Source organism: Microchirus variegatus (assembly GCF_963457635.1).
Source record: "Microchirus variegatus genome assembly, chromosome: 17".
In the NCBI taxonomy this organism is placed as follows: domain Eukaryota; kingdom Metazoa; phylum Chordata; class Actinopteri; order Pleuronectiformes; family Soleidae; genus Microchirus; species Microchirus variegatus.
In genome coordinates this window covers 22,442,134-22,466,098 of record NC_139818.1, presented here as the reverse complement: position 1 = coordinate 22,466,098, position 23,965 = coordinate 22,442,134, and the positions used below count along the sequence as shown (strand labels likewise).

The following is a 23,965-nucleotide window of genomic DNA, read 5'->3' as shown; positions in this document are numbered from 1 at the left end:
AACAAAGAGCCAACAATCAAGTGTTATTTTTCCAATGGTACAAACATACTTTATTGTACAATTAATTTATTGGCAAAAAAACAAAAAAAACAATCAGACCACCAAAATAACTTAAAAAAGAAACTATTGAAAATGGAGCAACAGTTATTTTTGCTTTCTCTCAGCAAGCACCAAAAAATTGTTAACAAGTGGAACAAAAAAAGAAAAGTGGTCAAAGATTTCATTTGAATACTAAACAAATATTTAAATAGTCGTATTTCCAGTCTCTTTAGAGAAGAAATGATAAAAACAAAACCATTTGTTCAGTTGCCATCAGTCTGTACAGTGATTCAGTATGTTTTTTTGTTTTTTCTGTTTCTTTGTTTTTTTTGTTTTTGTTTTTTTACAACTATATTCATGTACATGAAAGGTTTCTTCAAAAAAGGATGGTATAGTTAAACTCCGCAGCTCCCCCGGGGGCAAACTGAGCGACCGAGACTGTCCGCAGTGTCATTTTTGCATCACCATTAACATCTTTTTTTAATACAAAACAAAACATGTTGTTGTTTTTTTTATCTAATAATTCCTGTAGCTTCAAGTTTTATTTCCAAAAAAATAAAATTAAATAATATATCTATATATAAAAGACAGTTTTTCCTTGTGTTTTTTTTTTTTCCTTTTTTTCTTTATAAAATAAGTCTCAAGATATATTGCCACCTGGTTCTGACGCGTGTCCCCCTCCCCCCAAAACCCAGCAAAGCCCAACCTTTCTGAGAAAAATAGTGAGCGTGTGAATATTGTGTCTTCAGTCCTCTCCGTAAAAAGCTAAACAACCAAATTTTTTTAAACGGATTCCGATCAACGCTTGTGATCGACGCCCGACTCTTGGTCCAGGCGCGTGACCGTCACCCCTCCCTTGTTGAAAAATACACAGAAAAAGGCGCATTGGTGCTTGTGACCTACGACACCCCCACACTGTACCCTTTTAGAAAAAATCTCAATACTGTACAGTAGCTCAGGAGTACTTTTTTTTTTTTTTTTTTTATCATTTTCTTTATCATATTTTTACAGATACAGCAAATATCCAATCGAACAAGAAAGGGAACAAAGCAGCAGGAAACGTCTGCTCATAACATTTTAAATATGTACAATTTCTTTGTTTTTTGTCGTTTACACGTTTTTTTTTCCTTAAACTTTTTATTACAAAAACAGTATCCAAGTCCCGCCATTTTCTTAACTTTGTACAGTACTGACATTGATTTGTGGCTGAGAGGCAGTTGTGAGGTTCAGGGAACAAAGGAGGAAAGAGAAGTGAAAGAGGAAATCATCAAAGGATGAGGAAACAGGCAGGATTTTTCTTTTTAAACAACTTCAGCCCAAAAAAACACATCAACAACCGTTTTCTTTGTGTCACAGTTCATAAAAAAAAACAAGCTTTTATAATATATGTACAAGCACAACCTGTGAAGCATTGGCCAGATTTAAAAAAAAAACGTAAAACGCACCTCCAGCTTAAATATCAGGCGTTAACAGTTCATCCCTCCATTTTGTTTGTTTAGGGTTCAGGGTGAGGAAGATGTGCACATTCATAGGAAAACTCAAGATGGTGGTGGGGGTGAAAAAGGATCTTCATGTTTGACCAAACTCACAGTTAGTGTCACCTGCCCTCCAAAAAACACTGTTATGGTTTCATTCAAACCTAAAAGACCCTGATGGAAATGTAAAAAAACAAACAAAAACAACAACAACAACAACGTCAAATATTGAACTGCATTAAAGCCCCCGCACATTTCCACCCGTCGGATAAACTCATCTGCATCTGACCCCATGACCGTGATAGAAGAAGACTGTAATGGAAGATATGTCGGTGCTTGTTTTGTGATCCACTGAGGGGCGAAAAAATAAAATATACTGAACTCTCTGCAAAATAGATACAATCATGACTGGGTATTTAAAAGGAGGGGGGGTGGAAAAAAGGGTACATTGTGTCATTTAACTTTAAATTTTTAGCCACATTTAAAATCTTAAAAATATTCATAAAAAGGCAAAAAATTCTCAGTCCCCAAAAATATTGAGTCATAGACTTAAGGAAGAAATATCTTCGACCTGAAACACTGCCCTTCCACCATTTTGTACACAATTGGCAAAAATATATAGATATTTATATATATATTTATATATATATTAACAGCAATAACTTACCATTGTTTTTAATTTATTCTTTTTATTGACTTCTAGGATTTATGTTGCATCTCCCATAGGAAGGAAGTTTCAGTTCTTATTTGTACATCACAAAAATATTTAAATAGAAAATAAAAACTTCTAAAACCTCAAAGTCGCAGTCCCGCGCTGCTCTCCTGTCGTGGCAGTTTGTCAGTACATGGAGGGGGGGGGGGGGGGGGGGCAGCGATGTGGAGCCGAGGCTACATCAGGTCTAAACTGTTGTGGTTAATGTTCGTTCCCAGCTCCTGGTTATTGCTGCCGCTGTTGCCGTTGTTCCCGCCCAACATGTCCGACGGCCCCGCCTGACCACCGTGCATACCCGTCATCCCGCTCAACTGGGACATGATGGAATTCTGGTCCGAGCTGAACTGACTGGGATCCACGGAACCGCCCGGCTGCTGCGGTTGCGGCGGCTGGGGCGGCGCCATGCTCGGGTGATGTTGGCCCATGTGGCCCGGGTGGGGCGAGCCGGTCTGAGTCTGTGGGGAAATGCGATGAGGCGACGGCTGGGGCTGAGCGGAGGGCTGCATGCGCGGGGACGGGCTGGAGTGCGGCGGCTGCGACTGCGGTCTCGGTGACGGCTGCGGGGACCTGACCTGACTACTGAGCGACCCTGCGGGACCAAGTCCCCCCTGTCCTTGGAGATGGTGGGGGGACTGAGCCATCTGCTGCTGCGGGCTCATGGGACTGCTGTGCTGGGCTGGAGAGCCTCCACCGAGGTGCTGCTGCTGCTGCTGCAGCAGCCTCTGGTGGATGTTCTGGTGAAGCATGCCTTGAGATGTCTGAGGCAGTGGGGGTCCAGCACCAACCTGCTGTTGTCCCTGCACTGGTCCAACTTGTCCAGGCTGAAGTTGAGGTCCTCCTGCTCCTCCAGGACCTCCATCTCCACCTTGAAGCATTTGATTCTGTTGTTGTTGCTGCTGCTGCTGTTGTTGTTGTTGTTGCTGCTGCTGCTGCTGCTGCTTCTGCATCTGGAGCCTTTGCTGTAGCGCTGCAGCCACTTGTGACATGGAGTTAGGGTAGCCTTGCTGCTGACCAGGCTGTCCTGGTCCACCCTGTGGTCCCCCTTGCTGCTGCTGGGAGCCCGCTACACCTGCACCACCTGGCTGGGGTTGTGAAGAGGGCAGCATTCCCGGCTGCCCCTGACCAGGCTGCATGAAGCCTTGCTGGCCTTGCTGCTGCTGGAACTGCCCGTGGTTTCCCATCTGCTGCTGTTGTTGTTGTTGTTGTTGTTGTTGCTGTTGTTGTTGTTGTAGGTGTCTTCTCATCATCAACATTTCTCTAAACTGTGATGACATTTGATTGCCTTGTTGCCCAGCTTGCATTGCTCCCTGTTGTTGTTGTTGTTGTTGTTGTTGTTGTTGTTGTTGTTGCTGCTGCAAAGCAGCCATTTGCTGCTGTTGTAGATTCCCAGGCATCATTGGCCTCTGCTGTTGTTGCTGCTGCTGCTGCTGTTGTTGTTGCTGTTGCTGCTGCTGCTGCTGTTGTTGCTGTTGTTGTTGTTGTAACTGCTGAAGCTGAGCCATGGTTGGCATGTTTCCTCCACCTGCTCCGCCCTGAACCATGTTCATCCCTGGCTGACCTGCCTGGTTCACGTTAACTTGCTGCTGTCCTTCCATGCTAGCGAGTTGGTTAGCTCCAGGTCCTCCCACACCAGGCAGCCCTCCTGCAGCACCTGGGAACCTCACACCTCCAGGTGGGCCCTGAGGTGGCCCCCCAGGTCCTCCAGGTCCACCCTGAGCATTTTGATATCTGGCTGCTCTTTGCCTGATGAAAGCAGCCATGAGGGTAGGGTTGGAGCGCAGGATGTTGAGGACTTGCTGCTGTTGGATCGGTGAGCTTGGGGAGCGCAGCGTTCGCAGGAGTTCTTGCAGTGCTGCCTGGGGCAGGTTTCCTGATGCAGCAGCACTGGCTAGTGCAGCAGGTGTTGCAGCCACCCCTCCTGAAACACCCATCACCTGCATTATCCCGCGGTTTCCTGCTTGAGGTTGCTGCTGATTCATCAGCTGCTGCGGTTGCTGAGGAGCTCCTGGCTGCTGCTGCTGCTGCTGCTGCTGCTGCTGCTGCTGCTGCTGAGCAGCCATGTGGGCAATCATACTTGGTCGTTGTTGGGGGTTCATGGCTGGTCCCCCAGGTCCCCACTGCTGGTTTGTTGGCTGTAGCTGTCCACCACCAGACTGCTGAACCTGCTGGAGCTGCTGCTGAACCTGAGGTGGCAACTGTGACTGAGGGCCACCTTGTTGCATCCCTGCTAGCATTCCCTGCTGCTGTGGGTCTAACATAGTCCTGCCAACAACTCCCTGAGCCTGTGGGGGCATGCCCTGGGCCCCAATATGGGGCATGCCCATCTGGGCCTGAGCGTTCTGGTGGTGTGGATGTGAGGGCATCATGCCACCCTGTCCCAAGTTACGGATCTGTGCTTGGGCCTGGGCCATCTGTCTCTGGGTCTCTGCGAGGCGCTGAATTTTTAGGGCCGTCTCCACAGCAGCCTGAGGGGGACCTTGCTGTTGTCCTACGGGGATGGACCCCTGGCCTTGGTTGGGTTGTTGCTGCTGCTGGGGTGGGGTGGCTGGACCCAGTCCAGGTTTACCCAAGGACTGGTGGAGAGGAGAGGCTCCAGGTGGTCTGGGGTTGTATGGAGGAAGACCACCAGGGTGCTGTGGCTGCTGGACATTGGGAGGTTGCTGCTGGAGCTGAGACACCATCTGCTGCTGAGGAGAATTCATCATCACACCTCCCGACTGAAACGGATGGAGATGGTGTTGCGGTGGCATGGCACTACTTTGTTGTTGAACCTGCTGTTGCTGACCTGGCACTCCCATTACCCCCATCCCAACACTCTTCTGTTGTGAATGTGCAGGCATGTTCCCCGGTGTGGGTGTCTGTGGGGTAGGAGGCTGCGAGCCCACAGGTGTAGGGGTACCAGGACCAGTTGCTCCGTTGTTGGCTCCTGGAGAAGGTAGACCATTGCCACCAGGAGGTCCTCCAGGAACAGGCTGGCCCACCCTCTGCATGCTGGCCATCCTCCTCCTCAGCATCTGGGCTTGCTGGAGCCTGTGCTGCAGCTGCTGCTGACGGAGCTTGTGCTTGATGTTCAGGCAGAACGGGACAGGGCACTTGTTCTCCTGACAGTGCTTAGCGTGGTAGCAACAAAGCGCGATAAGCTGTTTGCAGATGGGGCAGCCACCGTTGGTTTTCCTTTTGCAGCCCTTTGTGTGCTGAACAACCCGCTTCATCTTCTGGCAGGACGGCAGAGAGCAGTTTGCGTTTCGACACTGGCACGCGTGGACGAGGGACTGGATGCAGCGCTGGATGCTGAGGCGACGAGAGTCTCCGGGGCTCTGGGTAGTAGCAGAGGCTTGGTTGCTGCTCTCGTCATCCAAACCGAGGCCTAACTTCTCCATCTTGTGCTCGTGGCTCTTAGTGTTGTAACACGTGATGCAGAGGTCATAATCCTGTGGGGGATGAAATGGAGCATCGTAAGGTCTAGCTTTAGCAGTTATTTGAGCAGAAAAATGACATCAGCTGACGACTAAAATAAACTGACCAGGTTTTTCAGACGTATTCCGAGATGACAATGCCAATATACTGGCAGTGAATTACAAAATACCCTGACACCACAATGGAGAAAACACACCCTCGCCAACTCACCTCACAGACGGTACAGTGGAAACGAGTCTCCACGTGGTGCTTGCACTCATTACAAGTGTAAACAAATCGGTCCTGGCTTTGGTTATGCAACTCCACCAACATACACATGGAGCTCCACATGGACCTCCGCAGTGAGCTGAACTCCAGGTGTTTGTCCCGGGCTATTGTCAGGAAAGCATCGCGGCCATCCATGAGGTCACACGCCATCAGGGGATCAGGGTCGGAGATAGGCGGCAAGGCGTTAGCCATGGGGCCTGCGATCAGCCGGATCACAAAGAACACCTAGGACGGGAATAAAGAGAGAACGATATTCACAAACAATTCAACTTTGTCAACTCTGTGGAGCCATCTCATTTGACTTTGCTTAATAATACATTATTCTCTCGTACCTCTTTGTGTTTCTCCATAGTGGCATAGAGTTTCTGCGAAAGGTCGTTGGAGACGCTGGGCATCCCCGGCTTCTTCTTATTGCCTCTGCTCAAGCTGCCCTTGTTCTTACTCGTCTTCTTGTTGTTCTTCTTCTTTGCATTTTTACTGTCACTCTTTGTGTCCTGCACAAAAGAAGACAATCGGTGATGCCAATTGCCAGACGACATGTAAAGCAATGTGCCACGCTCGTGGTGCTGGGTGAGGCGAAGCTCGAGTACTTACATCAATACTCTCATTGGAAGTGCTGTTCTCCTCCCTCTTCCTCTCCTCCTCCTCTTGCTCCAGCTCTTTGATGCTCTCCTCCAACACATTGGGCCAAAAGTCACCCTCAAAGTAAGGCAGCTCCTTGGCACTGGTCAAACGATCCTCTGTTGCCTGCTTGAAGACGTCCTTCAAGGGTGCATTGAAAACAAAATGAGTGTGTCGCGTGGGTACAGTGCAAAATCCTTAATCAAAAGCCCTGGAGGAATAAGAATCCAACTTCAAATGCTGCCTCTTTACCTTGTAGTCGTGCACTATCCGCTCTGCCACAGCTTTGTCTAACATTTTCTTGTACCATTCCTGAAGACGTTTGGGCTTTGGGATCTTCTGATCTATAGGGTGACAGTGGAAGATGTAGTCGTCCCCTTCACTAGGCGGACAGGCCCAGATGTGGCCAGTGACGTAGCTGAGGAGAGACAGAACAGAAAATTAGTAAAAACCAAGCTTTGTGATGTGCGACTCGAGTTCAACTTTAAACATTTTGTTTGAGTGGAAGAACTCACCCTAGTCTCTTGACATATTCCAAGTACCCGATGAGGATTTCATGGTAAACCGCTGTTCTCAGTCCACGGGGCCGGAAGAAGTGTACACTGTCCAGGTAGGATATGTATACTCGCCTAAGTGGGTGGGAGAAGACATAGTTAAACATATACCAGAATTGTTGAAACTATAAATAAAGTTTATATAAAAACAACCGATCCTTACCTCTGGTTTGGCTGAGGACAGTCAGATCCGTACTCTTGAACATGCATTCCAAAGAAACAGACCTCTGCTCCGTCAATGTCCTCAAATGCAAACAGGGCTTTTGTCCTGTATGGGAAGGACTCCGACATTTCTCCGCTGTCCACAAATCTGAAGACAAAAACAAGATGTTAACTTACTGACTAAGATAGAAAATAGACTAAGCAGCATTTGGATATGAGCCAGTAAAAACGTAGTGTGTTTTTGATCTATACCTCGACTTCATGCCTGGTTTCACCTCCACCACTTTATCCGAGACATGGACCACGCGAATGGTGACTTCTCCAGACTCCGGGTGGCTCTGACGCTTCAGGAAGTCATTCACCCTCGTCTCCAGGTAAACTCCCAACTTTGTGTGGGGCAACCCTGTATAAATCAGGCAAAACCATTTTTAATTTGTAAAAGAAAACAAGGTCAAATATGACTTAAAATGACACAAAACCAGTTATTTATTATTACAAGGAATGGACTTACGTTTGGCAGAATACTTGTTCTCTTTCCGCGTCTTATTTGCCTTCTTTAAGCAGCCTTCACACACAAACCTGAGGTAAAACAAGCCGAAAGGTGATTTGAGTTAACGGAATTACATTTCAAAAAAGATTTATAACAAAAAGAATCATGAAAATCTACTCACCCAGCCGGCCAGATCGTATCATTGTGCAGGACACAGATCTGGTGCATCCTTCGCCCACAGTCTAAACATTCAACAAGCCTGAAATAAAGACAACATAAATTACATTTTATAACTTTTTAATTTAAAAAAAAAAAATGTATGCATAATTGACATTTTCAATAACTTACAGTTCAGGGTCCAGTGTGTCGTTCTTCTTCTTCTCAAACTGCTCCTTGTTAATTGATCTGAAAATACAAGAGAGTCAATCAACAGATGGAAAAAATAAAGCATTAAATCTTCACTTAGCACACTTAACTAACGGGATCATGCAAAGAATCACATGAATTAAGAGCAGTAAACGATAATGCAGCAATTTCATCTTTTAACGTCACAAAAATGTATTTAAACACACCAGATTCACATTTCTAGTTTAAAATGTTTTTCCTTTTGGACAGTCACTATATGAATTGGTCTATGAAGAAGAAATACTGTGTGGTTTTGATTTTAATATGAAAGTGACTTACGCCTGTGGCTGTGTGGGGTCGTCGCCCAGGGCAACCGTTTCTCCCTGTATCTCGTTGAAGCACTTCTCGCAGAAGTGGTACCTGTTAGCAACAAGCCCAAATTTTGGTGAACTACACCGTTTCCCACAGCACAGTCAATCACAGACACCGCGTTTGGGGGTCAGTCGCCAAACGGTACGGGGCATGGGCAAGGCAGGGTGCCACAAGCGGGGCAAGCAGGAAGGAGGAATCGCAGGACAGCAGGAAGTCGTCATCGCAACAGCCAGTCATGATTTGTTTTAGGGGTGAGAGTGAGAGGATGGGTTTGGAGGTGCATGGATTGGTCAAGGCAAAAAGCAAGCCAATGATGACAGGGGGAGGGACAGACAAAGTCATAGAGACCGGGAACAAGACAAGACGAACATCCAGGACAACACAGCAGAGAGTCGAGGAAGCACAGATTAGCAATTTGGACATGACAGGATGAGCAACAACAACCAACATCACAGCAAACAGAGCAGGAGCGGAATCGACAGCTAAATGTTGAGAAGGCAAGCAGTAGCACAGGACGTAATAAAGACACTGAAGACACATGAACAGAGAAGACAGCTCAGCTGTGCATTCAAGTGTTTCATTTTAAAGTCTGTCCTTTCATGTTCCAGTGTGCTCAAAGACTGGCAACAGTCAAAATATTGTATATACTGTGATGTGAACTTTTTAACTTTAACTGTGAACTGCTTTGTGTGCCTGTGTAGGTTTTTCACAAGTGCCTGTTTTGTGTTAAAAATGTGTATAAAATAGACAAATCGACAACTTAAACAATGTGAAGAGTGGGCAGACTGTTAAAATGGCACATGAAATACAAAAACAGGGAAAATGAAGGGAAGCATTTGGGGAAATAAATTAAATAAAATGCACACCCATAAAAATGCCAATGTCTATTGCCTTATTTAATTCTACATTATGTTGTAGGCCGCCTGTTTAAGTAACTGAACCTCAAGTAAAATCTCTTAAAATCTCCTTTAAATGTCCCCCCACCCTTCTTCCTTCTCCTTCCATACCTGTTTTGGTAGCTGAAGTAAGCAGCGTCTCGGGGAATAGTGCAGAGCTGCTTTCCGTAGCAGCACAGTGTCTGAGGAGAGAACTCCAACTGATGGACAGAAACAGAGAAAATGGAAAAAGCAGATAAGTTATCAACGCCCATTTCTGTCTCGGCTAATCCCACACGCAATGAATGAGAGAAAGGCATTAGTGAGCCCCCCAGTGTTGGTTTCTTATACAAACACAACAACAATGATGTCATTTGTGAACTTCAGGTTATGACAAAATGTACTACACCGTTATTTCCCATCCAAATAAAGCATATACACTTAATGGTTATTAATAACTTAATAATTAACTAATAAGAACATGGCAGGTCCTGCCGTGTGAAACAAGCCCACTTTCACTATGCAGCTGTAAAAATCTCTCCTTAAAGATCTGAACTGAGCTAATTAAGTTTTGTAATTACAGCCCCGATCAAGCCCTTCTTTGTTTTGTCTCATTGTCATAAGTCAAGCTTTAAGCCAGCCCTCCCATAATAAGGGCCAATCACTTCTGTTATTTGTCTGCAAAACCAAAAATAGCAGAGTCTAATGAGAGCTGAAATGCGATATGGCGGTGGTATGCCCAAGGCCAAATTTAGCTATGAAAGCACTTCACTGCCTCCATTTTCAAATGTGAATGAGGGGAGATAATTTCTCCTACATTTGAAGTGGACTCCAACCATTCATACACGGCGCCTTAACGCAGGCGTGTGTGGCGCATTTTCAACGTATGCATCAAAGCTCGGTGTGCTTACACAGATCGTACTTCATAGGACGACTGCGTTCTCCCAATACCAAAAAGAGCTACAACTATCCTGGATTTATGAACAAACGTCATGTTTTCTTTGATTTCTTTGAAACAACATCCATCTCCACTTCCCATACTTTGTCTTACCTTCCTACCGCAACAGTAGCCAAGGCTCTGCATGACGGGGTCGATCTCCAGCTCGAACACCTCGGCCAGCTTTGAGCAGTACTTGTAGACTCTGGATGTTTTGCGGTTGTACAGCCATGCGTTGTTGAACATCAGCCAGATGTCGTCCACGTACTGCCAAGGATCCTGGTACTGACCTACAACCAAACACAAAGCATTGGATGATGGCGTAAGCGGAGTTTCCAAACTAATAATGAGTGTTTCCTACATGAACAAGCTGCCTTAGACAAGGATGAAGCCGTTAAGTAGTCTGCTAGTATGTTCTGCTTTCAGATCTTCCTTGAACACAAATCCACTTTAACTCATCTATATATATTTGACTCATCTTGAAGAGAAAAGTTCAGAAACTTATTGTCCACTGCTTTTCCCAGGAAAGACAAAAAAACGTAAGCTGATATTTAGCAGCAAGTACTTACCAGTGTCCAGCTTTCGTTTGATAGTTGATAAGTCCATGGGGTTCTTCACAATGTCAAAGTAGTCCTGCAAGACCACAATAAGCCATTAAAGCCCCTGTCAGAGTTTGGCGAGTTTAAAAATAGACACAAGCAAAGCAAAACCAGATGCAACATCAGTCCTAATAGTTAATTTCAAGTTCCCGTGAGGAATATAAGGGGGGTTTGTACACGGCAGGGTAGTAAAAAGATCTCAGCGGGGATTACATACAGGTATGCACAGCAGTTGTGGGTCAACAGGCATTCTGAAAGGCAGGGACTCTGGATCTTGTCTGTAGAGCGACTCCAGGGTCGGCATCAGGGCCTGACGAAGCTCCTCTGGCTTGAAGACTGAGAGGGAAGGAAGATCAGAGAGTAGATTAGGACCAAAGTGGAATCAGAAAGCTGCAATTTTCCAATCACGTCTAAACGACTTAAATAAACACTTGGCTTTTTCACGACAATTGAAGTCCTTACTCTTCTTTTTCGCTGCCTGTGGCGTAGTCTCCGACGTGTCCTCCTCCTCTTTTACCTCCTTCTTCACCTCCTTCTTCACCTCCGGTTTCCTGTCCTCCATTTTTACGCCGGGTGTCGGCGCCGTTGTTGACGTATCCATGGGAACACCTTTACCTCCCTCTCCAGAACACTCCTCCTTCTTCACCTCTGATTTAATGGGCTTTTCCTCCATTTTGATGTTGCTGAGCTTCCCTCCTTTGGAGCAGCTGCCGGCATCGCTCTCGTCCTCCTCATCCTGCTGCTTGATCTCCATCTTGGAGTCCAGGTTGGTGGCTGAGGCGTTGGACTGTGGCTGCTGCGAGGAAGTGTCCAGGCTGCTGACAGACGCTGGAGTCAGGGCCTGACTGTCCGCGGGGAATGAACCCTTTTGTGACAACTAGGGAAGGGGGAGAGAAACAAACTCAGGTGCATGTGGTGGTGATGCATATGAAAAGAATATTTCATAAAATTAATTCTAAGAGCTTATGGTCCTGAGTAGTAGGGCTTAACTTTTAAATCTCAATAATAAAAAAAAAACAAAAAGGCTGCAATTTGGTATATAAGTTATGTATATAGCACATCTGACACAGAGTTTATACTTGTATTTATACTAATTATAATACAGCTACATATATGTATATACAGCTTTTGGAAATTGGTCTATTTTTGATATATTGTGCCTAATTCTCACCCTTGAATTAGAATACATTACATTATGTTTTAAATCAGTTTTGAAATAAAAAAAATGACAATAAATATTTGTTTAAACAATTGTTTAAAACACCTGTATATTGAAAGACTACTATGGGATCAATTAAACTATTAATTAAATGTTCATAAGCTAAATCCCACTAACCGGAGTGCGTGGCAGCTGAGCACTATGCTGCGGCGTTGAACCCGAGGACAGTCCAGGGTGAGACGGAGTGGTCGACCCAGACGGCCCTATATGCTGCTGCTGGAGGGATTTGTTCGAGCCCGGGCCTTGGCCGAGCTGGTTTTGCTGGGGAGCGGGAGGTGGAGCCAGCTGCTGCGCATTAGGCGTGTGTGGCTGCGGGGTCTGGGATCCAGCTAATCTGGGGGGCGTTTGGTGAGGCGTGGGCGATCGGCTGTGAGCCGGGGACGGGGAGCTGCCACGCATGGCTGCCAGGTGAGGGATGGAGTTGGGTTGTTGGTTCGTGTGCGACGGAGTCATCGAGGAAGGAGGGGCTCCACCAACCGAGTGGGGTCCTCCACCTCCACCACCACCACCACCACCACCCACGCTCTGGGGACCCATTGATCCCACAGAGGGGATGCCACTGGGACCGCCAGCGGAACCTGGCTGCCCCAGTGGACTAGCAACAGGAAGAGAAGGAGGGGTGCCCATCTGAGTCTGTGGATGGATATGGGAGAGAAATGCAGGAATAATATAATTAACAACATGCATCTCTACAAAGAAAGCCTTATAATTTGCACTACACTAAACATTACCGATAAAAAGACAGCGGAGAGTTAACATGCAGTAACTGTACTGAAGAAATTAAACCATGTAGAGCATAAAAAACAAGATACTATTGGATTTAGAAGACATTTAAAAAATGGTGGACTTGAGTAATATAATTTGATTCAGTGTGACTTCTCAATCGTTTCTATTTTCTCATGTCCTAAGTGTTTCTCTGAAGGAATTCTACAGTTAATTAAAATAATAATATAGAATGTGACCATAGCATCATATATTTTTTATCCTTAAACCTCAGGTAAGGTCATCTTACCTGTGCCATTCCAGTCTGTGCACCAGGCTGAGAAATAGCAGGCTGAGCTGGACCGACACCTGGTCCTCCAGAGCCAGGAAACTGCCCCTGGGACATATACTGGTTCTGCATCTGGTTGACATTGGGCTGTCCCATCCTGGACCCAACCATTCCCATCTACAGATGTAAAATGGCACTGATGAGGTTCTTTAAAAAAATAACTTTTCTGAATAATGTGAGCGGCATTTTGTTGTGTTTGTTTGCAAAGAAAAACAGACACACATAAAACTAAGTGGTACTTGGTGTTGTACTGACCTGGTTGCCAGATGGTCCCATTGGGAGTGGAGGTGTGGACCTCTGGCCCATAGTCTGCATCCCCATCTGATTAAATTGATTCATACCTGGCAAAATGCAAGATGTGTCATGTTACACCACAAAACAATTGTTTTTGTTTGGGTTATTGTTATTATATGCCGTAGTATGGTCAATCCTAATCCAGGGGAAAATGTATATGACGAGAGTTTATTTCACTAAACGATTTATTTGACTAAGTTTTAAGTCAAACGTACCTGGGCCCTGCATCCTGTTGACCATCTGATTTGGTCCAGTCGGTCGCACCATAGATGGGTCGGGGAGGGGACCGTCTATAAAAACAGAGACAGGAAATTAAGAAATTCAGGTTATTATCCGTGGATAGAAAGAGAGGTGGAACAACACAAGCCAAGCAGTTTGGTGGAGAAGGTTTGGATAAACTCTGGAATGTTTTGTGCCTTTTTGCTCAGGTAAGGTCATTGACCTTTGGACACATTAGGCATTTAAGACTCAAACCGATTATCAAAATAGTTTTTTGACTAATTGCTTGTTAAAAGTAACTTTTTCAGCTTCTTAAATTGTATTATTTTCTGGGTTTTTTGCACCATATCACAAGTGAATCATTAAAACATAATAGTTTTTGGTTTGTGGACAAAACAAGACATTTGGGGATATCATTTCTATGGTTTGGGAAAAACCAAACAACACTTTTCAACATTTGCTGACATTTTATGGATCCCACTTTAATGTTAGTTGCAGCTCGACTAGATACCTTTCCAGAGTAAATCTCAAGATCACAGTTCAAGCTGAATAGTTTTGATTAAGAAATAATTCTCAAAGATAACAACGCTGCAGTTATTTCTATTAAAATAATCATTCAAAAAGGAGCGTGTGCTTCCTGTCATCGCACGAGCGCTACATGTGCAGCATGTCCACTCACTTGGAGGCAGTCCAGTGGAGGGCTGACCCATGCCTGCAGGCCCGAGGCCCAGTCCCTGCTTCTGGAGCCGTGTCCTCCTCTTCTCCTCCAGCTCCTTCTGGATCTTATAGATCTTCTCTGCTAAGAGGTGATAGTACTCAGCCTGTCAGAAAAGAGGGACGAGGGGTTAAAAAGTCATATACATACATTTATGGATAACAACAGGTCAGTCAAAAGTTGAGTTTGAACCCGTGTTCTTTGTTTTACAAGCTGCAGTAAACTTGACCTGACAATTCACCAGTTGAACTCATAAGCTCAGTTTGCAGACACATCCCGTGATGCCACATGAGCAGGGAAACTTTTAACTTTTGACAGCTGGTTAGAAGAATTAAATGAGCAACACGCACACAAACAAAAGTTACAAATAAAAGAGTGCCTTACTCTACTGTTGGCTGACTCGTACATGTCTCCCTCAACTTTTCTGGCGTAGGCCACCAAGTTCTCCATTCGTCGATCCTTGAGGGCAGCAGGATCTGGAGTAGGAAAAATGGCCTGAACACTAGATGGGAGAACAAAAAGGAAAAAGACAATGAGAGAGAGAGAGGGGGAGGCAAAATATTAATACAATTAAACTTGCTAGACACTGTGTTTGTGTGGATGAAGCATAATCCCTTAAAGTGATAGTTCGGAATTTTGGACATAAGACCTATTTTCCAACTCAGCCGGTGTGATGGAGACGTCTGGAGACGTTTTCAAGAAATTTCATTCAGTTCTTCTAGTTGCTTCGAGTTCGCTGATGCTATGGCTAGCGCAAGTCAATGATAAGACTATCGATGTACATATCTGTGTTGATAGAATGTTTGAAATAAAACCAACCTTGCAATTTGAAGGATTATGTCTCAGCAGCAGCAGCAGCGCGTCATTCCGCCGCTGCCGGAAGTATAGTGCTGAGAGAATAGTCCCTCAAAAATTCATGCGATGCGACGTTAGTTTTGTTTCAAATATTATTCTATCCACACAGATATGTACATCGATAGTCTGCCGTTACAATCGATTTGCCTCCCATGTAAACATGGGATTGGAACATCCCTTTAGAGTCAGATGACAGCACTGGCATCGGTAGGCTCATTGTGTTTTCAAGAGGCTTGCTAACATTTTAAGCAAACTCAAGCAATTTTTAGCATCCAGGTGATTGCTGGTGCATGTGTCGTACACACAGCAGTTAGGACACTCGAACACTTTCCACACCATCTCCAGAGAATGTCTGGAGTTTATTGCATGTCTGAAAGCAACTTAGGGCTGTGTGTTGTCAGAGGACAACTTCTGTCGACACAATGCGCCAGCAAGAAAGTGATTATATTCGAGATCTCTTCTTCAGTACTCACAGTTTGTGTACCAAGTGGTTTCGTAGGTCCTGCGTTATGTCTTCATGCCAGCTTTTCCTCATGCCCGAAGAAGAAAGTGGAGCCGCCGTGGGCAAGGAGCCGACCCCACCGGCATCATTCATCAGACTGGAAGAGATGGAAGAGTGGAGTTTTAATAGTTGAAGAGAGAGATGTGTGTTGGTCTAATGAAGAATTTTATTTTTCTAAAAATCTGGAGGCCGTAAAGAAAATGATGCATTGTCATGTTTTGTGCTCTGTCTCACCCTTGGCTGTTCACATTCAGGTGCATCATTGTATCCTGTAGCAGGCTGGCTTGTTGACTTTGAGGTGAAGCTCCCACTCCTCCATTCACTCCCATAGGACTTGCACCTATACATATAACGAGAACGGACATGGTCAGTTTTTCTTCCTTGTGTGACTCTGCTAACGATACTGCAACCACGCATTGTGTTGCGTGTTAAGCACTTTTTTTTTTATAGAGGATAATAAGCAACTTCTGAAAGGAGCATCTTATTCTTCAACTCTGAATTCTAATTATTCAGAGTTGAAGTAAGTAATTTTAAGCTCTTGGCTGGACTGGAGATGAAATACTATGCTTTAAACTTGTGTTTTTCTACATAGAATTCAGGAAAGGGATGCAAATCGAAGCAAACTCACCCATTGGATTCAGAGACCTCATGCCGGTCTGGCCTTGCAGACCTTGGTTGGGCATGTTGCTCTGGGGAGACTGAGCTTGGATCTGGTTGCCCTGGTACGTGAGGCCCAGGGCTGCGTAGGCTCTCTCTATAGAGCTGGGGTCAATCTGGCTCGGCGGGTTGAGGTTCGGCGCACTTGGTTGGCCACCAGTTACAGCACCAAGAGAACTGCTCAGACCTGCAGCGGCAGCACCAAGTAGAGCTGTTGGATCATAAAAATAGAGAAGTGTTAATAATACAAATAATCTGTTTGACACAATATAAAAAAAATGCCTCAATATTATGAAAAATTCATTATCACTACATTAAAGATGTATGAAACTGATACTGCCAACACTTAAATCACAAAATGACAAAATATATAACGCCAGAAACAGCAGAAATGTGCGAGTAAAACATTGTTTGGTCAGATACAGACACTCACACTGCGGGTTCCTCTTGTCCCCGGCGTTCTTCAGCGGCAGACAGACAGGACAGTCATGCCGCGTGCAGTTCTTCCAATGAGAGATGATCTGCCTCGACGACGCACAGTGAGCAACTTAGGACGAAAAAGGAGGAAATAAAGACCAGAGGGTTTGGGATAAACAAGAGGTGGATCGTGGGAGGGGAGGAAGGAGGAGACAACAAAATTCATTAGAGATTAAATTAAATTAAAGACGCTTGGCAAAGTTGGTCTGAAAATAAGGCTGCTGTTGTATTATTGTTCTTATCAATATACCAGAAACTAAATTAAACGAAAACATGATGCAACTCATGCCTCATATGCACCTGCTTTATAATTTGACCATGTCAGAAAGAACAGCCAATGATAGATTAAAGATAGGTTATGGGAGGGTACATATGCTAGACTGACGCAGACCTCCGTTTCAGTACGAATGGAGCCATAGTTGTATACACGAAAGCAGAAATGTAAGGTAACCCTTTGCGGACATGAAGTATGGAGTCGGGTTGTCAAACACAGCTACAAATTGAGCATGAAGAATCTCTTTAACTCACCCTGGCAAGATTTGCCAGCCTGGCAGTGTGTCATGTGGTTGAGAACATTCTTCATGGTGCGACAGTGGGGAAGATTGCACTGCCGGACTTCACCGTTGGCCTGTTCCCGCCGCTGGCATTTGTGCGCGTGGAGCAGCAGAACCAGTTGCTGCTGGATCAGCTTGCGTTTCTCGGGGTCGGCCGTAGGTGGTGCGCCAGCTGCAGCAGACGCTGCAGAAACCTGTGAGCCAGGACCAACTAGACCTGCCTGAGCATTGGGTACCATCCCTGGGGCCCCTCCCACAGGTGCACCAGAGGGACCGCCCACACCAGCTTGTGACTGCTGGGAGCCCTGTTAATTAAAATGGAAGGGAATAAGAAGATGGGATACGGATGAGCGAAAAGAGAAGTCAACCGACAGGAAATAAAAAAAAAAAAGGGCGAGGGAGACCGGATGAAGGAAGAAAGAGAATAAGAGATGAGGGAGTGGTTGAATTTAAAATAACAAGGGATGAACAAAGAGGACTGGTTCATGTGTAGGAAAACTGAAACAAAACAACACATTTCTCCCTACCATAGAAGCCATTCCTTGCATGGGCTGGTTCTTCTTATCCACGTTGAACTGGGCCAGGCTGTTGGCCATGGGGCCCTTGTTCTGAAGCTGAGGGCCCAGCCCTGCACCTCCAAGACCTTGATTCCCCTGCCCAGCATATGGGCCACCAAAGGGGCCTCCTGGGTTCCCCATCATCCCCATCTAACAGGAAAAAGGGAAAAGAAAAAGTACAAATGATTCTAATGCCATAAACTCTTTATAAAAAAGACACGCTTATCAAGAAAAGAAAAACAAATGGAAACTTCAGGTAAAGGAAACGCAATTCCTTTACGTGAAGTTGCATGATAATCAGATTGACTCAATTAGAAACACTGGGTGATGTTAAGAAATGAAGAATTAACATTAACAGTGTGGTTAGAATCGTGTGAGGCTGAAATGAATTGTTCCCCTTTTCTTTCTGCAAACGTTTGAGCTTAAAAAAAAAAGGAGAAAGAAAGCAAACCACTGATTAACGCCTTGTTGCTATGTCAGGCTATTTTCCTTCATAAGTTTCAGTTGAATTGTTTCATTTGACTGACCCAGACGCCCTCTCACTGCAATGCCTACATCAAACATCAGTGTCTCCACCACGTCATTTGAGCAACGGCAACCTGCGACTACAACATTTTGCTGTCGCTCCCATGGGTCTGTAAATCACACAAGCAGACTTTTCTGCCTAAAGTACGAGCATGAGCATGCCGTGTATTGCTTACTCATGTAAAGCATATAGATAAAAAAAATACAAAGACCTCTTAAGTGCTACTTTGGCAAACCAAACTCTAGCGTGCTGTAAAATAAATTGAATTAAAGGGGGGAAAAAATGTTTTTGGTCATGTGGTCTTGACATTTAATCAATCACAAAGAATGCGCTAATGAATCAAGAAATGCTAAAATGCTGCCTAAAAATGACCCAACCTTGTCTGAATTAGACCACGATTTTGCTTTAAACAGTAATGCTTTTGGATAGCACAAGAGGTTTTTGAGCATTAAGTGGAATATAATGAGAGTTCTACAAATGACTAATGAGAATAGTAAAACGGAGTTGCACTTGAAACCTATATCTCTCCTTTTTCTTGTAAATTTACTGCAAATGAATGGATGTATCCCTATGGAGTATTAAAGCATGTCAAGAGGAAGAGGAAAACATTGCTGTACACGCTACCTTGTTCATTGCTCCAGGCTGCTGGCCTCTCATCCCGGCCTGTCCTCCAGGTCCTTGTTGCTGTAGCGTCTCAGCCAACAGGTTGCCGTTTCCACCCATCCCTTGATTCCCGAATCCCATCCTCGGGGAGCCGTTCATCACTTGGCTCCCCATCATTCCTGGCTGCTGCGGTCCGTTATTGCCTTTCTGCTGTGCGCCCATCATTGCTCTGTTCATGCCACCCAACATTCCAGCCGCAGCGTTCTGTTGCTGCTGCATCATGGTGGCCTGCTGTTGAGGGGAGAGGTGCTGCTGCTGCTGCCCCTGTCCCATCATTTGCTGAGGTCCCTGACCAGGGGATGCTTTCATGTTTGCCAAGTGTTGCCCCATGGCAGTGGGGCCTCCTGGGCTGCCCATGGCTCCTTGGTGCCCTTGTTGGTTTGAGGCAGGGGCCCCTGAACGCAAAAGCTCAGACAGCTGTTTGTGCTTGGCCACTGCATCCTGGCCTCCACCGACACCCCCAGGACCCCCTCCAGGACCAAGTCCAAGACCCATTCCTCCTGGCCCTCCAGAACCCAGCCCTGCAGGTCCTCCACCCAGAGAGGTGTGCAACTGGCTAAGGTCCCCACCATTGACCAGGCCTGTTTCATTGGAGCTGATGAGCTCGTCTGGGAGATCCTGCTCCAACTCAAACAGTGGGCCGAAATCTGAAATGGAGAATAAATGCAAAGTTTACCAAGTGGAAGAAAATGAGATGGGAGAAAAACAGGGAGAGGGTGAGGGGAGGAGACAATATAGGGACACATCCCTGATAAGCCGTTTTTATCCTTCATTTTTCAGCATGACTGAGTAAAAATGTAATTGAATGTTGCACATTAAAAATTGAGATAAAAGCTGTTTATCGGACCAGTTCCCTCCCAAGAAATTAACAAGACATTGAGCACAAGTGAAAAAAAAAAAAATACAAGTGAAAGAATTGTGGATGTGGAAGAGTGTGTATGTGTAGCTGCATCCACAAACACAAAACAATTGATCGTAATGGTCTAGACCAGGGGTCACCAACGTGGTGCCCGCGGGCACCTGGTAGCCCGCAGGCAGCCAATACGGTGCCCGCGGGCTCACTTCACTTCACCTCACTTGCATGTATCCGTATGATCGCTCAGTAAAATATCTTTGATATTGTTTATAAAAACTGGTAATCGTTAGGAGTAAGCACTGGAATTAATGTGTATGCAGTTGAATGCATAATATTAATCATTTAAATGGTAAACAAACAAAAAAATATTATATGGTAGCCCTCCATATTATTTTTTACCCTTAAGGTAGCTCTCTGTCTCAAAAAGGTTGGTGACCCCTGGTCTAGACTTTTGGATCCCACCAATATATCCAGATCACTCTCCACTAAAACATGATTTCACATGTTGCAAGGCGAGTGGACACATGGACCATTTCCAAGGTGCCTTTTCAGTTTTTCTGACTGTATTCACCAAGTTCAACAGTGCATGCCTTAAGCAATCAAAGAAGATAAACAATGACCACAATATATATTTAAGACCAGATGATGATGATGATTATAGTTCAAAATACTCAGCCAATACATTTTTTTCTTTTTACAAATGACAAGAGCGATATGTAGTTATTAAACCTAATATTTACCATTTGTGGTTGCAGGTTATATAACTGAAATATGGAGAAATTGCAGCTCTTGACACGTGTGAATTAATGAATTGTGACCAAATCAAATGATCCATAAATACGCAATCAAAATAATCTGTAGGTGTAGACCAGATTAGTTTAGATATGAATCCCTTTGGGACGTTCACACAGGAAAGTTCAGGGTTCCAGTGGTGCAGCAGCATAAATATATAGATCACACAAGTGGAAAATTTGAAAACAACAATAGGAGGCAAGGTAAGACCGAATATTAACAACAAGGCACAGAGGTAGAAAAGACAGTAACATTTGTTTCAACAATAAAGCAATAGAAATAAAAATAATAATAAATAAATATATAGGAGGCAACGTATATAATGCACTAAATCTTTAAATTGGCACATACTATAGAAGTACAGTGCACGGCATAGCATTTGGAATCGCTGTATGTATTGTGCTGTTTTTCTGTGTTTTTTACTGGACTCTGGGTACATAATAAAGACACATAAATATGTGCACGCATTTAGGTATAATAAACAATACTCACAAACACTAATAATATAGTGAGTATGCAATAAACTGCCTACTCACGCACAGATTCCCGCCCCCCTTACCAAATCCTCACTGTATAAATCAGGTAAGAAAACGTTAATACGTGCAATATCTGGGTGATTTAATCATTAAATTGTCTTTTCCACAGACACTCACAGAGAAATGTTGATAAATCTGATGCAGAGTGGACGGAATCAGATGCAGCTATTGTAAAATGATTGCGCTGGTGGTTGTGTGCGATTATTTTGTGTTTGAAGCAGCATTTACTGACTGATTTGACACCCAGCTGGTTAATAAGGCAGTTGTTGGACATGGTGCTGTCTGTGCTCCACAGATTAGCTCCCAGGCCACTATTTCAGCTGCTGCTGCTGCTGCTGCGTGCCATCCACAAAAACACACACACATACACACATAATCTGTAGGTGCAGTCCAGGTCATTAAGAGCCATAAATCTGAAAATGAGTGCACATGTACCATGTATATTATGTATTACCTTTGATTTGCCATATACATTGTGCCATTTTCTAATATAAATATATTTTTACTGGACTATGACATCTTAATAAATACTACATAGATGCTTTTGGTTAAATAAAATCCCTAAAAATCCCAGGTTCTGTATGACAGCATCACAGAGCAACTTAAATAAAGAGCATGTATGCAGAGATCCTTTTTAAGGCTGTAACACTTATTCAAGTAATTGATTATTAATCGAGTACTAAATGAAGTGTCCACTGTTGTGATAATTGATGTGTCTGTTTTTTTAATGAAAACAAGCTTTACGATTTATTTATTTTCTGCTTCTTAAATGTGAATGTTTTATGGTTTCTATGCCTCATATAACAAATAAATAATTAAAACTTTTGGTTTGTGGACAAAACAGGACCTTTGGGGCAGACCGACCAAAAAAAGTACTCGATCAAATGGAGAACATAATTGTTAGCTGCAGCCCTAATCCTTATTATAAATATATCAAATGTGTTTATAGCGTTATAACTTCAGTATTAACGTTGATTTGATATGAAGTTTTAAAAGAAAAATAAAGATAACCTGAAGATGCAGCCCAGGTCATTAATGCACTATATTACAAACACAAGTAAAGACATGCTAAGGATGAAACTACTTGGAAACATACTGTAGAGTACAATTAGCTGCATGCTCATGCTTTTCGTGACAGCTCCTCGCTTCGTAGCAAGTAAGAAAACGTACATTAGTGCAACATCTGGGTGATTTACAGATGCTCACAGACTCTGAGACATACTGATAAATCCCATGCACAGTCTTAGACAACCAAGGGGGCAAGTGTTCACTGTAGAATTGCAGAGCTGGGTGGTTAAGTGATGAAATATCGGTGACTATTTCGTGTTTGCAGCAGCGTTCTTTCGCTGGCTTAGTTGACTACTAGCTGGTTCCAATATCGCAGTGGCTGGACATGGCGCTGTGTGTCCATGCTCCACAGTTTTGCTCTCGGGCCACTATTCCAGCTGCTGCACAGAAACATACACACACTACGACAATGGCAATTTGAGCTCAACAATCAGTGGGACCTGTGCGGGCCTAAATTTAGCTCTCCAACAAGGCTAGCACCATCGACAACCTTTGCTTTCGCTAACACGATAAATAATGGTAGTTGAGGATTGTCAGGGAAAAGGCTCCGTGTTATGATGGGGCAAAAAACAGGACTGTTTTAGACCATAATGGGAATAAAGGCGTAAAAGCCAAGTGTAGCTAACTGTCATTTTTGACAAAGCTGCAATAACTTTGTCGTAAACTTGGCCCCGCATTGAGTTTATTGCCAGTCGGGCTAACATAGCCATTAGACACGGGGACCGTCAGTTATGGGACCCGCAGTCGGCTAGCCCACCTAGCTAACAGGGCTATCTCCGGCTAAAATGGCTGTTAGCATGCGAGCTAGCTGAGGGAAGCTCGCTCCCCTTTGCACGTCCGACTCACACACACACACACACACTGCTAGCACGCTAATGTGTTAGCAAGCTACGACAAAAACAAGAGTCGTAATCCCGCGTCTCCTCGCCCCCTATGAGTGAAGCAGAGACGCCGAAAAAAGCCCAAACTTAACGAATAATGCCGTAAAGATTTTTTATTACTGAATAATACTCACCATTTCCATCGCTGGCGGAGGCGGAAAGTGCCGGAGAGGAGAGTTTAGGCCTCTTGGCTGAAGGCGGGCCAGAGTCCAGAACGTTCTCGGCCATATTTTTTCGAAATAAAAATATGTAAAGTATCCACAATTGCAGGCGTTTTCACGCCCTTAGAGTCTCATTCCTTCTCGTTGTCCAATATTGCGACTTTTCCCCCTCCTTTTGGGGGACTAAGAGGGGGAAAGTCCCGTGTACGGATGACTCCTCTTTCCCTGGGTTCGCCTCTCGATTTCAGCCTCGGCGAATATCAACCCCCCTCCCTCCCTCGTCGGATTTTTTGTTCTTTATAAATTTCTGCCAGCGGAGGAGGAGGTGGTGGAGGAGGAGAGGGTCGGTGAAAGTAAAGGGGGGAGACACATACACACGCAGCGGCTTCCTTCTGAACTTACACCGCCTGTTCGGATGTAAATAAACCGTCCCCGGGTCTCTCTCCCATGGCTGCATCCGTCATTTCAGCCTCCTTTTCCAGCGGAGTCTGGAGGAAGATAATGTCGGGCAGACGAG

At 44.7% G+C, this 23,965-nt stretch overlaps 1 protein-coding gene across 1 annotated transcript; it reads right to left on the bottom strand.

The window, feature by feature from the left end:
- Positions 1 to 637: 637 nt before the first annotated feature.
- On the bottom strand, positions 638 to 23,515 carry ep300a (EP300 lysine acetyltransferase a; the record flags this gene model as incomplete). Its single annotated transcript, XM_083904355.1, has 31 exons — positions 638 to 5,657; positions 5,854 to 6,135; positions 6,243 to 6,404; positions 6,505 to 6,672; positions 6,784 to 6,949; positions 7,047 to 7,160; positions 7,249 to 7,395; positions 7,500 to 7,650; positions 7,759 to 7,826; positions 7,919 to 7,996; positions 8,086 to 8,142; positions 8,422 to 8,502; positions 9,462 to 9,550; positions 10,381 to 10,556; positions 10,836 to 10,899; positions 11,083 to 11,201; positions 11,328 to 11,742; positions 12,202 to 12,717; positions 13,097 to 13,252; positions 13,391 to 13,476; positions 13,645 to 13,719; positions 14,328 to 14,469; positions 14,748 to 14,865; positions 15,692 to 15,817; positions 15,955 to 16,060; positions 16,349 to 16,588; positions 16,805 to 16,924; positions 17,383 to 17,713; positions 17,936 to 18,115; positions 19,116 to 19,801; positions 23,422 to 23,515. The coding sequence occupies 31 exons, from the start codon at positions 23,513 to 23,515 to the stop codon at positions 2,403 to 2,405; spliced, it is 8,568 nt and encodes a 2,855-aa protein (XP_083760481.1). The 3' UTR covers positions 638 to 2,402.
- Positions 23,516 to 23,965: the final 450 nt, after the last annotated feature.